The sequence below is a fragment of the Vicia villosa genome, linkage group LG7 (assembly GCF_029867415.1).
Source record: "Vicia villosa cultivar HV-30 ecotype Madison, WI linkage group LG7, Vvil1.0, whole genome shotgun sequence".
NCBI classification, from domain to species: Eukaryota; Viridiplantae; Streptophyta; class Magnoliopsida; order Fabales; family Fabaceae; genus Vicia; species Vicia villosa.
Window position 1 is genome coordinate 110,336,546 of NC_081186.1, and position 16,292 is coordinate 110,352,837.

At 33.0% G+C, this 16,292-nt stretch overlaps 1 protein-coding gene across 1 annotated transcript; it reads right to left on the minus strand.

The window, feature by feature from the left end:
- Window positions 1-10,872: 10,872 nt before the first annotated feature.
- Window positions 10,873-15,847, minus strand: LOC131619985 (uncharacterized). The gene is made up of 5 exons (XM_058891016.1): window positions 15,268-15,847; window positions 15,146-15,196; window positions 11,733-11,937; window positions 11,146-11,309; window positions 10,873-11,054 (listed from the first exon to the last, which is right to left on the minus strand). Exons 1-5 carry the CDS (start codon window positions 15,845-15,847, stop codon window positions 10,873-10,875), a joined length of 1,182 nt encoding a protein of 393 aa, XP_058746999.1.
- Window positions 15,848-16,292: the final 445 nt, after the last annotated feature.

Sequence of the window (16,292 nt, forward strand, 5' to 3'; positions counted from 1 at the left end):
ATTATGGCTCAAGACCCTTTGAATCTTTCACAATTTTGCAATGTAACTCCCCGCAAGGCAAAGTTAGGTGGACCAATAGGTGGAAATGGAAAGATTCATGTAAAGGAATCAATCGAGTGTGCACTCGTTGTGGGAGGACTAACCACACTATTTTGACATGTTTGTCCAAACATAGTTATCCTCATGACTTTAGATCCAAAATCCACTTATAATGATGCTTCTGGACAAAATGATGATGCTTCGGATTAATCTTCATCAAGTTCCAAGGCTTTTGGTTTTACGCGGGAGAACTATCAAAGTATTCTTGTCTTGCTGCAACAATCAAAATCAAACTCCAACCCTACATCCAAAGCAATTTCCATCTCTCATTTTTCCTTGACCCCAAATTCATCCCCTAATGATGATGGTAAGCAATCACACCTTCAATCTCATATCTTTTTTGAAGTATACTTCCATTAAGTCAATTTTAGTTTATTTGTTAAATGGTCCGAAAATTCTAGCCAACCTATCTGGAACTATTAAGATTTCACCTACCCTCGCCTTACACAATGTGTTAGAAATACCATCATTTTATCTTAAACTCATTTCCATAACTAAATTATCTAGCTCTTATGACTATTTTGTTTTATTCTCCTCTAACTCTTGTAGAATTTGCAGACTTGTACCAAGACAATGATTGGTATAACTATGTTGGAAATAATTAGATATGCCAAAGAACCAATTGATCATGTAATAATATTTAGAGTTAAAAAATTGTTGGATTTCATTATCATATTTACTATTTAGTCAAATAGTTATTTTGATAAGCCTTTGATTAAAATTAATTATAGACTTGATATCTTGATAGAGATTATTATAATAAGAAACTAGTAGAAGACCCGTGCGTTTGCACGGGTGCCTTCATTTATATCTTAGATTATTTAATAAGGTTTGATCACTTAAAAAAAATTAAGTATTATGGTGATAGTGATTTGTGCATCCACACATATAAATTCATTTATATATATTAGATTATTTAATAAGACGTGAACACTTCAAAAAAATAGTATTCTAGTGATGATGACTCGTGCACCAGCACAAATAAATTCATTTATATCTTATGATTATTTGATAAGGCTTGATCACTTAAAAAACTTAGTATTATAGTGCTAGTGACCCGTGAAATTAAAAGTTTAATTATTTTTAATATCTTAGATAATTTAATAAATAAGACGTGATCACTTCAAAAAAATAGTATTCCGGAGATGGTGACTCGTGCACCAGCACAGATAAATTCATTTATATCTTATGATTATTTGATAAGGCTTGATCACTTCAAAAAATTTAGTATTATGGTACTGGTGACCCGTGAAATTAAAAGTTTTATTATTTTTAATAAAGTATTGCAATCAAATATTTATTTACTTACTATTAATATTATTATAATATAAATAATTATCATATAAAATACAATTAAATACAAATCTAAATTTGAAATGAATATTTAATTTTAAAATAAATAATTATTATATAGAATCTTTTGGATTAACCAAATAAAATTGAGATCAAACATAATTATTATATAGAATCTTTTGGATTAACTAAATAAAATAATTATTTATTCTGAAGGTGATTTCCGATAAAATTGTAAATATGGCCCTCCAATGTTTTTTTTTTAAGAAATTTAGTCTTAAACTTTTTATGCTTGTAATGAAATTTGTTCAACACTTTTTATTTATTTAAAATTTTCAACTTCTCATAGTTAATCTATTCAAAGTCCTTTGACTCTGATTGATTAAAAAAAGCTCATTGACTCAAAAGAAAACATGTAGTTACGTAGTCCTCGCAATATTAAATACATATTTCATTTTCATAAAACATGTACATTTTAGACTCTTGCTCCTTAAAAGATAACAGAATGATGAAAAACAACATGCGGAAGAATCTACATGTCTAGACACGATTTAAACAGTATAGTTTAGACATGTACATTTTGAACTACCTGTGTTTTATTCAGCCGTAATAGCCTAAAAAAAGTTAACAGACTGTGATAGCTTGCAACTACAACCACTGAATATCAAAAGAAAAACTATGATCAAGTTGACAAAAACTCATCATCTTCTATAGATACCTTGAAAATTCCAGCTTTCAAATTATTCCTACTTAAGGTGACACCTATTTTGAATTTCCTGATATGCATTATCTCACACTTCAACAAACACAATGAATAAAGTACTAAATTCACAGAACTAATACAAAATATGGGAGAAGTCAAGGTCTGAGTGATATACTTTCAAGAATAACATTTATCACTTTTATTTTCTCACACATTTATCATTGCTTATCAAATACAAAATATTTATGAGTACTATTTTATAGAAAAAATACCAAATACAAAATAATCACAAATTATCCTAAATGTGCATTCATCACAAATTATCATGTAATTAAAATACATGGTACATCACTTTCCCTTTCTTTTCTGTTTGACAGTTCTGCATTCATGTCCCTTGCTGCTCGATTTTCCTTAAAGCCAAGCAGCAAGTACGATACATGCCATGATGAAAGTGCAAGCATGATAGTCAACTCACCAGAGATGCAGATTGTGGAACCAGAAGAAAATGCAAAGCCGTAAGAAATATTGAATCAATCTGTTCATGAATTGAGTTCCATGACAAAAGACAACATTGAGCATCCTGAAGAAAGAGAAATTGTTGACAGCAACAACATTGATTCCTGTGGAACTATTGGCAGCTTAAAAGATGAATCAAATTGTAAGATGTCGGAACCTGATCAAAGAAATATTAGCGAACATGGTACAGTGGAATTTGTTAGTCCTGTGACTGGGGAAGGCCAAGAAAATTCATGTAATGGGGGTGGTAGGAAAGAGTTAAATGCTTTATTTTCATCTCATTACTTCATTGTGACACCTCAATTGTCGGGAGATTTTTCCATTGATCAAAATCCTGAGAAGATAGGATCAGTCTCAGACAGCAACACAGAAGTAGAAGATCAGCTAAGCACAGTCAAATACAATGTTTTCAACAGGACTTCTTTCACTAACCTTTTAGGATTGGAAAGTTCGACGCAGTTACATGAAGTTAACACTTAGAGAAACAATCCAACTGAGAATTTGAGAGAATCATATGGTCAGCCTGTAGCTGTGAGGTATGACAACCTGGAGGTGAACTTGGAAAAATCAAATGTAAATCAAAGCCATTTAGAAGCAATCACGACACAGTGCAATGACTAATTTGAAAATGACCCCCAACTAAAATTACAGTAATTCCAATACATTGTCACAAAATTACTAAAAATCATATTAAGTTAATTAGGAGTGGTATCTTTGTTGGAATACTACCATTTGTCATGGACCAAATGCAAATTTTAATGAAGCTTAATTCATGACTTTAAATTAGCATGTAATTTTGTAGTTTATATGTAGACTGGGTGACCAATTAACACGTAGACTGAATGAGAGAATTTGAGAGGGTCATGAATTTATGAGCAATTGAATTTTAAGACATACTTGTATTTTAACTTTCCATAGCTTAATATTAACCTTTAACAACAGTGGATTAAATTAAGTTATACCATTTTGGAGGAATACCAACACTATTGTTAATTTGTTGTAAATTCATTGCATAGACACTTTCGAGTTTTCGATCAGCAGTCCAAGCTGAGACTTGCGTCTTCCGTTCAGCACCCGCATCTCGCAATATACCACCAACATTGAAAAGGTCAACAACATAAGTGATTAAGCCAAACAAAAACATGAAAACACAGAAAGAGCAACAAAAGCTATTCTGTGTTAGTACACATTTTAATAAAATTTATTATTATAAATTTTAAAAAAATATTCACCTCTTTGGACAAGGATTTCCATCTTTCACCACAAGCTTTTCCAACCTAATTTATTGTACACATCAAATTAGGGATTAGGTTTTTGAAAGAAAAAAAAATTAAAATACCAAAATGGAAAGCAAAATTGAAAGCACATGTTGTGTACTTTAGCTTGTTCATGAAATCGGCACAGAGAGTTTGAATCTGCAAAAACAAATGAAGAAACACTAACCTTAATAAACTCGGCATCCCACGCCTTAAGTTCATCTCCATATGGTTTTTCATCGGATGTCGGCATATTTAGGGTTTGAATCGGAGATGAGGGAGAAAAAGGATGACCATTAATTTAGGGTTTGATTTGTTGAAGGAAGCGAGAAAGAGGGTGATAGAAGAAAGAAAGAAAGAAAGAGAGAGAAGAAATAAACAAAATTAGTTTGAAGCCAAAGCATAAATGGATGATAAGAAAGAGAAAGAAGAAAGATGATAACGATGAAGAAAGAGAAAGAAAAACTCTGAGTTGTTTGGAGAAACTCTGAGTTGAGTGATAAGCCATAGATTTGATGAAGAAACGATTTGCTCGGCAAAGAAAAGATCTGAGGGAAAACGCGCACGATTTCTGGAAACGGCAGATGAAGGCCTTGTTCAAGGTGATGCTTTGGCTTTGTCCGTTTTGCAAAAATCTGAAGTGACCTTTGTAGAGGAGTGGGGTATCAATATTTTGGGAAGGAAACGACATTTGCACTCTAATCCAAATGTTAGTACATAACTTTTTGGAATAGACCAATGAGAAGAATACAATTGGCATGGTTGAATATTTCTTTTGTTAATTACTTAGATAGCCTTTTTGCAATGTAAAAAAATTTGGATGGAAGGGTAAAATAGTAAGTTTGGGCAACATTTTAGTAATGGGTAGATAGTAGACAACTCTTTTGTTATTTTAATCTAAATCGTTGTTGATCGTAGAGATACTATGAGTAGGACATCAATAATTCATATATATATATATATATGTGTGTGTGTGTGTGTGTGTTGTGTGTGTGTGCGCGTGTGCGTGTGCGTGTACGTGTGCGTGTGCGTGTGCGTGTGATGGTCTTTATTGGATAAAAATTAATAGATCTCATTTATTAATTTACATATATAGATGATGCATATGTTGATATGATCATTGAACTGACTCAATTGAGATTTTCTAATGGTTAATATTACCCTAATCTGTCAATAAAGACCTCCCGCAACATCTTCTCCTGATCCTCCTATATCATCCTCTCTCGCTCATACCGCTCCTCCGGATTCCCCTTCTCCTGCTCTTGTTCTAATATCCCCAATCTTTTTAACAATTATCTCTTCAATTTCTCTCCTATGGTTTACTATGTTAATTGGTTTATATGATCCCAAATGTAGCTTCAATCCGACGCCTCTTCCAAGACCACGGACACGCCCAACATGCTCCTTGGTTCCAATCGCTTCTACCAATATGTCATGACGAGCTTGTGGAACGAAGCTACAAACTTTGGATTGTTCGACCAGTACATCTTATAACACATTGAATTAACTACAATTGAATTAACTAAAATAAGTAATGTTGAAAAAGTATTTCCTTACAGTCTTTTCAAATACTTCGCGTGTAGCATCTAATGTGAACAAGTCGTCTGGTCTTTAACGTGTCCTCTTCCATTTCTCATGGTGTGATGGTGGATCTGAAGTGCGATCAAGGTTTTGAGAATGATCTCCCAACTCTAGTTCCCTTTGTTTTCTTTGTTCATTAATCATTTTCTTTTCAAGTTTATCATATCCTCCACGAGACAGTCTATGTGGATAAATATTTCTATCTCGATTCTCCTTTCCTTTCTGGCTCTTAGCTAAGAGTTCAGGAGTGGTGCGAGAGTTTACAAATTCCACTAAAATTTTCTTATCAATATATGAATACTTCACGTATGAAGGCGGTTCGTCATCTTTTTTTTAGTATATTCTTCTATGAGTTGTGTCTTAAATCCCCTCCAACGCTCACCAATGTATCCAATCCATTTCTTTTTCAGCATTTTATCCTCTATAACAAATAAAAAATGTATAATAAATAAATTAATATCAATACATACCTTTCAAGTCATTGTCAACTACGTGCCAATTATTTATCAAAATATTCACTTTAGTTCTACCCTGTACTACCCTGTAGTGCCATGTAACCCTTAAAATCATCAGCATTTTAACTATAAGATTTTCTGATCCTCATATCAAAATCAATCGGGGAGCGAATACCGTTTTCGTAGGCTTTCAACCTTAGTTCACATCGTGGCACCTCTAGATTTTTTTACTTTTTGTATTAACATAGGTTGCAGTAGAAGCTGTGAATAGTTTTCAAAGAGAATATGTTGAAAGAGTTGACGTTGAAAAGAGATGATGCTCGAGTTGATGCTGAAAGAGTTTTGATGAAAATTGCCTAAGATTTTTTGAAGAGAATGATGATGAAACCTAAAGTGTTGATAGATAAATGAAAAGTTAGAGGCTAGTTCTCTGAAGTATTCATGCAAAAGATCAAACATGTCGGTTTTTAGGCAAAACCAAAGGAATATATCAATTACAAATTACAAAAAAAAATATAAAAACCTCATATAGCGCTATATTATGGGAATTCATTTAAATTAAATATCACTCAGGCTTTTAGAAAAAAATGAGGTAAATGATTAATTAAAACTATTAAAAATAAAGCATAAAATAGGTATTTGAAAATTTTGATGCAAAAGGTTGAACTCCTCGATTGGCCATTATAACCGAGGGTAATACAAATAAAAGTAAATAAATAAAAAAAGAAAAAAGGGAAAGGCGCCATGTGACTGTAAACCAATTAAAAATAAAAATAAAACATTAAATGATATAACTGGGATTCGAAGCGAACTCCCTCGTATATATATTCACTCGATTTTGGTAAGAACCGAGGGTATAGGTTGTTTATATTTTAAAAAATAAATAAATTATGGCGCTACAGGAATATATCCTCGGTTATTGGAGGGTCGAGGTGAAAGTTTTGTCATAAAAAGTATTATTTGTAAGAGCGTGAGAACCAATCGAGGCTAGTCTCCCTGCCCAGATATGTAAAACCTTAATGTCATCGACCCTCGCACGAGCCATCATTGTTGCTTTATCACGCTGCCTAGAAGCAATTATCTTGTCTGATCCTCTGGTCCTCACTAAAAAAAACTAAGGAATATAAACTACCCGATTTTTTAAAAATTTGGAAATCAACATTACTTTCATGGATTTTTCAAAATATCCGGTTAATCATCTCAACATTTTATTCTATTAATTTTTAAAATAAAAAATTTTTATGCATGTATGCATGGTTATCGAATTTTTCAAAGTATTCGGTAGAATTGCATGTATTATTTTTTTGGATTTTTCAATATATTCGATAAAGTTGCATGAGAAATATGACTTTTTATCAATTTTCTTAAAATATCTGATAAAAATATATGAGAAACATGAGTTTTTACTGGACATTTTAATGAATGCCAGTATAAATGAAAAAAAAAATCAAAAAATCTGGTATAAACTTAAATTATCGTTAAATTGTATACTCCCTTGAAAATTTTCTATATTTGTGTAGAAAAATCTAAATATTACAAATGAATAGCAAAATGAATTTTTAATATGGAAGAATAATATAATAGAAGCACATCATCTAAGGGGTTTCCATGTATGAATGAGGGGTGGTAGGACAAATTCTCTTAACATAGTTGCCTTTAAAAGCCCAAATCAACATCATTTTTAAACTCATCTTAACAAAGTTGCTTTTAAAAGCCCAAGTCAACATCATTTTTAAACTCCTCTTTTTGTTCCTAAAGCTATGGATTCAAAAGAATAAGAAATATTATAATACAACAATTATTATTCTTCATATTAGTACAACATGAATCAATATGGAAATATTAGTACTAAGTACAAAGTTGATCATCTCAACACTACCACCAATTGACACCTTCCAATTCAATAGCCTCATGCCCGAGTGGTGCCTCTTGGAGTATGTGCCCACCAAAGGACATAAGCCGCCCTAGCTTAGGACCCTTACAAATATAGCACTACATATAGACCCTCAAGCACGAGGACTCGTAAAGGGAAAATTGTTTTAAGCTTCTTCTCCCCTTTGTTTGAAATTTATGGGGAAGGGTGAATCTCTTAGTTCAAGGTGAGTCCCTTAACTGGGAGCGAATCCTTTAGTTGGAGGAAAGTCCCTCAGTTGAGGGCGAGTTCCTCAACGAGAGGGAACTTCTTTAGTTGGAGGTGACTCTCTGAGTTGAGGGTGAGTCCCTCAAATGAAGGTGGCTCCTTTGGTTGGAGGTGAGTAATCATCTCCTTGAAATATGTCCTTTGACAAGCCAGAGTGTCAACTAGGGATACAACCATTAATCACTCAGATGAACACGCTTGATCTCATTTAATGTAAGCAATGATGACTTATTTTCTAGACTCTAAATAATCCCAACACATGTAAAAAATGTGTTAAGCTTTATAAAACTTCTAGGGGAGCCTAAAAGGTTTTTAGTGGCTTCCACTTCCATAAAAAGGTTTCTTAACTCCCTTTATTTAGCTATTTACTTACTATGCTCACACGTATTCTGCAAGCTTCCTTCTGGTGTTTGGTCTGCTAAACCTTCTCCAAGTTTTTTTCTAATTCGCAACCTTCTGAAGTAAGGGTCTATTCTACCTTTTTCTCTTCCATAGAAGCTTCGCTTAGGGATTTCATACAGAAAACTGGTAATAAGGTTTAAGTTAGCATTGAGCTGAGAGAAATTAATAGTATTGTTTAATGATTGTGATGGTGGTAGTGATTTCCTTTTGTTCTTTTGCTTTCCTAAGAACAGGGAGATAATAGCTGCCCCTTTTGTCTTGTCTAAAGAGGCCAAGGATATTGGGACCTTTTATATCACTGAGGAGTATATCATATCCTTTGGGGAGGAGATGGAAATTTCTTCTTCAGAAGACGATGAGGAGGTCATTCTGGAGGCGCAATCACCATCAAAGAGGGTTACCAATGCAGTCCCTTCTGTCTCTCCTTATTTCTACTTTTACCTTCCCCTTATCACGGATATGGGGGTTATTCCCCCTTTTATCCTTTCATGGTGAAGGTCCTAAGAGTCTTTAATACAACCCTTTATCAATTAATCCCTAATAGTTGAAGCTTTATCAGGGCCTTCGAGATGGTGTGTGAAGGTTTGGAAGTCTCCCATATTGTTGGGGTATTCTTCTCGGTCAACATCACCAGACCTTCAAAGGGAGGCTGGGTAACCCTAGGCGGCATGTAAGGAAGAAACCCTTTCAAACCCCTCTCCAATCACTATAAGAATCGGATGGACAAATTCTCCCAAGTGAAAGGACGATAGGCTTAGTGGTGGAGGCCATTGGTGCCCCTATTTCCCCTTTATCCTGGATGGATGAACATGTGGCAATCACGGAATATGATGGAAAATACCTCACTCTCAGGGAGAGGAGGATAATTTGTCTCTTGGGGAAGTTTGAGGTTATATATTCTTGCACGGTGATTGAGTTGTGGCTAGAGGGATATGATTCCTTTTATGAATACCTAAGTAAGCCTTGCATAACTTGGTACTTTTTATTGGTATCCCTAAATAGTTTGAGACTCTTATGTATTATTTCACAGGCCAGACTAGTTCGAGAATGAGTTAAAGGGAAAACTCATGATGTATGAGCACAGTTACTCCAAAAGCAAGAAGCTGCTAGAGGCCCTTCAAAAGGACTGGGATTCCTAGGAGAGCAAGGTGGTTGCTGCGGAGACAATGCCAAGGAAATCACTACCAAAGAAGAGTCTATGGGGACATATTTCGAGGTTGTGCTCCGTTCCAAGCAGACATTAGAAGGAAAGGTGTCAGATGTCAATGATGACTTGGTGTTGATTTTTGACACTTGCTTTGAGCGTGTGAAGGAAAATGTGTTCTTTTTCCATCCCAAACTAGACCTAGGCATGGTAGATATTTTTAAAGTCATATGCGATTATCAGTTGATGGATGATGAGGAGTCGCCTCAACCAGAGCATAAAGGATCTCCCTAAGTGGCAGGAGCTTAGGATGGCCTCGATGATGAAGTGGAAATGGGGGGAGGTGATCTGACGGCCTCTCACTAGGAGGAATTACCTAAAGAGTAATGAATTCCAATTATAAAACATAAATATAACTTAAAACTAGATTATGTAACCTATTAATGTAAAAAAAATGAACATAAAACAATAAAGCAATAAATAAAACCTAGAACTAAAATGATATAGATAGGAAAATTAAAATAGTGAAAAGAGGACAATAATGAAATGTAAAAGATGATGGCATTTCAAATGAGGCAGTTGATGGTGTTTTGAATGGGAAGAATGAATGAGTGAGAAAAATAACTCCTTTTATCTGTGTGTGTTGTCACCAATGCAATGTCTTTTAATATTATTCGTGAAATAAGAATTTGAGTTAAATGCATGACTTTTTGCTAAAAATAAGAGCGGTTTTATTAAAAGTAATCTTCTTATCTGTGAAATGAAAACGTACATGGAGCAAAAATAAATCACTTTTTATAAATAAAATAAAAACTTCATTTTGTTGCATCATTTTGTGGCAGGTACTTTTTAAAATCACATGGAGAAAAATGAAATCATTATTTATACAAAACACAATAAAAACCAATATTTTAAAAACCGGACCGGTCATCAAACCGGCGAGGGTACTGGGTCACTGGTCCATCGGTCGAACCATTGGGTCACGGGTTGAACCGCATGACCAAACCGGATTAAACCGGATAACTCGATTTAATAAACCTGTCATTATAACAAAGCTATGTAGATATAAAACCGGTTGAACCGGATCATTCAATATCTAAAAAAATATAATTAGCACTTAAATTTTTGAAAAATATCATATGATAAATTCACTAGTTGATATATTAAATTCAAATTTAAACATAAGTATCACACATAACAAAATAGTAAAAAATTACAAAGTCTAATTGCAACGTAATCTAATTGAGTACTTTAGAACAAAAATACTCAAATATCTATTAAATTTAGTTCCAAGGAGGTAAAATTATTTCAATGTTGGGATCTCCTTCAATATCAAAACCATCTCCGGCAAAATCAATCTCATTTGCAACATCTTCCCCATCAATGATATCATTACTTTGGTTGTTTTCTCCGGAGTTAAGTTGTGCATCTCCCTCAACATCAACCTCATCCAAATTTAATTCATCTATAACAACATCAAATTAAAGAATTTAGAAATTGACATGTTTTAAGAAATTAAAATGACATAATTATAATCACAAAAATTAATGTCATACCAATATCATTTGAAATAGGTTGGATTGTCATACTAGCAAGATCTTTGCGTAATGCTTTCACCTCCTCAATGGTCAAGAATGGTGGTGAATCCTCCAACACCCAATTAGAATGATCACCAAGTGTTTCAAAATTAATAGGATCATAATTTTGTTTCTTCTTGGTTCTATAAATCATTAACGGTAATGTCAAACATAGAACCAAATAAACTTAACAAATCAAACAATAATATACATTCTTAACAAACCAAGAAATATCACATATTCTTAAATATAGAACCATAGAATATTCTTAATAAATCAAACAATAATATACATTCTTAACAAACCAAGAAATATCACATATTCTTAAATATAGAACCATAGAATATTCTTAATAAATCAAACAATATCATATATTCTTAACTATAGAACCAATATTTTCATGTCATCAAGACAAAAACAAAATAGTCTTGTTTATAAACCAAACAAACCAAACAATCGCATATTTCTTAACTATAAAACCATATCCTATATTCTTAACCATAGAACCAATAATCATGTCATCAAGTATCGAAACAATAGCATATAAAGCATAATAAGTGCAATACCTATTTTGTAGCCGTAAATTGTAACGAACACAAACGAGATCGTTAAGCTTTTGATGCTCCAACCTATTTCTCTTTTTTGAATGAATGTGTTCAAACACACTCCAATTTCGTTCACAACCAGATGCACTACAAGTTTGACTCAAAATCCGAATAGCCAGCTTTTGCAAATTGGGCGCTTCAGTTCTATAAGTGTCCCACCATTGATCTAGAATAATGCATGTGAAAAAAAACATTAGAAAACGTTTTAAAATACATATTGACATTGTACTAAAATGCTTAAAGTTTCTCATATAATTTTTGTAACACCCCATTTCTATGCGACAATTGTACAAGAATCAGAGTTTCAAAATTTCTCAACAAATAAATGAGGCGTCACATATTCACTTCATTAACAAATTACTTCATCGCATTTTGCGGATACATAGCACTTCTTTAATCAATCAAACAATTGCTCAACATATAATACTTTTAAACAAAATAATTTCTTTTATGAAAACATGGCGGAATCATAGTTCTCAATCTTTAAGTCAATAAAATCTTATTCAACTAAGATAAAACAATAAATAACATCATAAACATCATAGATATATCATAAAATCATCCCCCCGAGTGCTACGTATCAGAGCGACAACCGACTCGATTAACGTCAACTAAATCTTCATACTCGAACACCTGCATGTTACCAGTATAAAGGAAACGGCGAACAAGAGAAAAGGGTGAGATATCAAATCATATAAGTGAGCATATGATAAATTGTATATTAGGATTCAAACATATATAGTTATCACATCACCAGTATTAATATTTTCATACACTTCATACTTTCACTAATTCACAAATCTCACATACTTTTCATCGCATCATAAGTCACACTACTTCACATTCGCATCAATTATATATAAACATATCAGTCATTCACTTGCAAGTCAAATTATGATGCATCACGTGTATAAATCACAATTTTAGTCTCAAAATATCACAGCATATAAGTCACCCATCTAGTCACAAAACATCACCTGTACATTTAATTACAAAACATCACATATACGGCTAATCACAAAAAATCACATATAAGTCACACCAGACATATTCAGTTAATCGCATTCACAAATATTGACATCATCACACTACTCATAAAATCATCAATTCACATCTTCACATACCTCCATCATTTAACAAGTCACAATATACAATCACGATATAGTCACAAAATGTCACATCTATGAATCACATAAGACACATGGGACATGACTCATGTATATGCATGTGGTATCAATCGGAGCTTCAGCCCCTGTCACCAATTGCCCAATTCAGAGGCACAAGGCATAAGCCTTCGTTACTAGTTTTTCCAATCCAAGCCGTCACAGAGTATGCATATGAATGTGACTCGACAAACAAGACATACACAACATACTCATCACAATCACACGTCATCACTAGGCATACGCCCACGTCACTGATAATTACCAAGTATTAGAGGTAATTCAACGTCACAATAATCATTCATTCTTCACATAGAAACAAACTCATCACGAAATCATCATCATTATGTTTCGGCATATCACGACAAACATATAACTTCACATATTAACTAAATCATCACAACAATCATCATTTATCATTTACTTCACAAAATATTCGTCACAAGGCACACGCCCATATCACAATCATCAATTCATAAAAGATATTAATACTTCACACATAATACAACAACTTAATATGACAACAGAACAATTCCGACAATTCACCAAACCAACGGTCGATATCATTAGCAAAATAATCACCAAGATATCCACAATAATTCTTAAGGTATGATCACAATTCGATACCGGTTAATTGGGAATAATTCAATTACTTATTGATTATCCAATTCATTCGGTTACATACTCAAGATATCGTAATTTACCGATAAACCGAATAGTTAATCTAAGTTCAAGTTTATTCCAATTAAATAGGCTTATTAAAAATTAATTCAATAGTTAATTAATCGACCGATTAATATCACAATTTCGACAAAATAACGCCACCACGTTAATGTACTAATTAAACTTAGCTACCACGTCAATTTTCATCAAATTCCAGACAACTAAATATACCGATTAATTCGGCTTTTTCGATCAAACGGAACTGTTTATTAAATCTATAATCACTACTATTTTGCTTACAACTACTAAAATTATCTTTAGTGATAACTCTTGCTAAATATATATGCTACCTATTATCATAGTTGGAATTATCATTGAAATTATGACTTAACATATATTAGTATACCATATGCCAAGACTTTATCATATATATATATATATATATATATATATATATATATATATATATATATATATATATATATATATATATATATATATGGTATATTTGCTATCTTGTAACAAAATTAAAGCTACAGACAAATAGAGCCAAAGGAAAATAACAGGGGCTTTCATCTTCATATATGGCCCCCACCACACCAACATGGGACGATCGTTCCTCTCTAAGTGGTGGCCCCCGTCAACCAACTGTGTGACCTTTTATATGTTCCTGCATTTCAGATCTTTCTAGTATAACAACATAATTTCCTGACTATGAAAATTTACTCCGATTCAACACAAATCTAGCTACTCGCCATTACTTAACCACATCATCAACAGTAACGACGCACAACATCAATTCATGAATTTAATTTCTCGGCAACAATTGACACAAGCAATAGCAATAAATCTACACATCTAATTTTCCCCACATACAAGGTTTCATAAGCTCTATTATAGGAAGAGAACCCCACCCTTACCTTATCAATGGAAGCAACTCAATGGGTCCCCAATTGCATCTTCAATTTGACACCATGGATAAAATCTCTAAGCTTGTCCTTCTCCTCCAAAACTTGTCTCTTTCTCTTCTATTCTTCTTTCCTCATTATGACAACACTACTCTTAAATCTCTAAAACCATAATATAATATTTCAATTGGGCTTAGCATTCAATAACTCTTCTTTATTAATATTCACAGCCCAATTTAGACCCAATAAGACAAATAGCTCCAAATAACTAATTATATCACTTTTATTAATATTCCATCAATATAATATTTCTGACTTATAAATAATATTATTCTTAATATTATTTTCCGACTTTAACTTAATAAATCCAAATACGCTTCTTAAAATAACACCGACAATCCAAATTCGACCAATATATCATATTTCCGGTCTAATCTTAATTACTCAGAAATTTCCCAAAACTTCAAATATTATTCCAGTAATATTTCTAATACTAAAAGTATCAAAACTCTTGATTAAATATCGATCCGCTATCCCAAACTAATACCGACTAAATCGTCTCAAAATACGAAAACTTCACTAAACACTCCGAACGTCTAGATTAAGAGAATAATCGAATTTCCGGGCGTTACAAGTTTACCTAGCAAAACTTCATCTCGGTTTTCTACGGCCGTTGTCCTTCCAAAACTACCTTCACAATTTTTGAATGAAGTCATCTCAGTAGTTAATTTAGATCGCAAGTCCTTACTATCATAAGCATACTTTTCAATGACATCCAAAAGGCCTTGGGTGGTGGACTTGTTTTTTCATATTCTGGATCAAATTTACAAAATGGATTTAACCAATAACCAGCAGCATGAAGATTTTTCCGAAGTTGTGCATCCCAACGATTATCCAAGATCTTCAAATAAGGCTCTACTTTCAGCTTATTTCTTCTAAACCTCTTCTCAATCTCCTCTCTTGCTTTATACATAGCTCGGTAGAGATATCCCATAGCTGGTTTATCTTCACTATCAACAATACGCAACACACGTACAAGAGGTTCTGTAATTTTCACGATGTCAGCACATGTAGACCAAAAGCTTGAGTCTAAGACTTGTTCCACAAATTGCTTTTCCTTGACATCTTTGGATGTTACCATGGCTCTTAGTGCATCTTTATGAGATAGAATACTTTGCAATGCAATGAAATTAGTAGCAAAGCGGGTTGGAGCAGGACGGAGTATTTCTTTTCCACCTGTATTTTGTCTTATCAAATACAATGCAAAACAATAATTATATATGTATTTGATAATTTTTGAAGCATGTGACACTGCCTCACTTACTTCCTTTAATTTCCCCATGGTTTGCAACATCAAATTAATACAGTGTGCCGCACAAGGAGACCAAAACAACTTAGAAAACTCCTTTTTACATTTCACACTCAAAGTGACAAAACCAACCAAAATACTCCCAAACACACACTATAATCATTCATTTGTGGCTGTAAAAATATAAAATAGTTTTTTCAAGCAAAGCTTTACCGCAATAGCTATAGAAATTATATTGCCATTGTTCAATCATGGTGAGTTAGTGAACTGTGTTCCTAAAAAAACTACTATAATACTATTGACCCTATTTTTGAGTTGTACATTAAGCATAGTATTTTCTAATTTCTACTATTATAGCATTACAGTATTGGGCAATGATACCTTGTTTACATATGGAAAAAAACAAGAACAACTAACATGTGCAGAAAGTCACAAACACAATAGAACAATATCACATTGTACATAGAATTAAAGTGAT

What these genes read in the sequence shown, in the direction of transcription:
- LOC131619985 (XM_058891016.1), bottom strand. Translation starts at nt 15,847, where the DNA reads ATGGGGAAATTAAAGGAAGTAAGTGAGGCAGTGTCACATGCTTCAAAA. An exon ending in AATTTACGGCTACAAAATAG is followed by an intron (nt 11,310 to 11,732) that starts GTATTGCACTTA and finishes AATGATTTATAG; the next exon opens with AACCAAGAAGAAACAAAATT. An exon ending in ACCTATTTCAAATGATATTG is followed by an intron (nt 11,055 to 11,145) that starts GTATGACATTAA and finishes ATGTTGTTATAG; the next exon opens with ATGAATTAAATTTGGATGAG.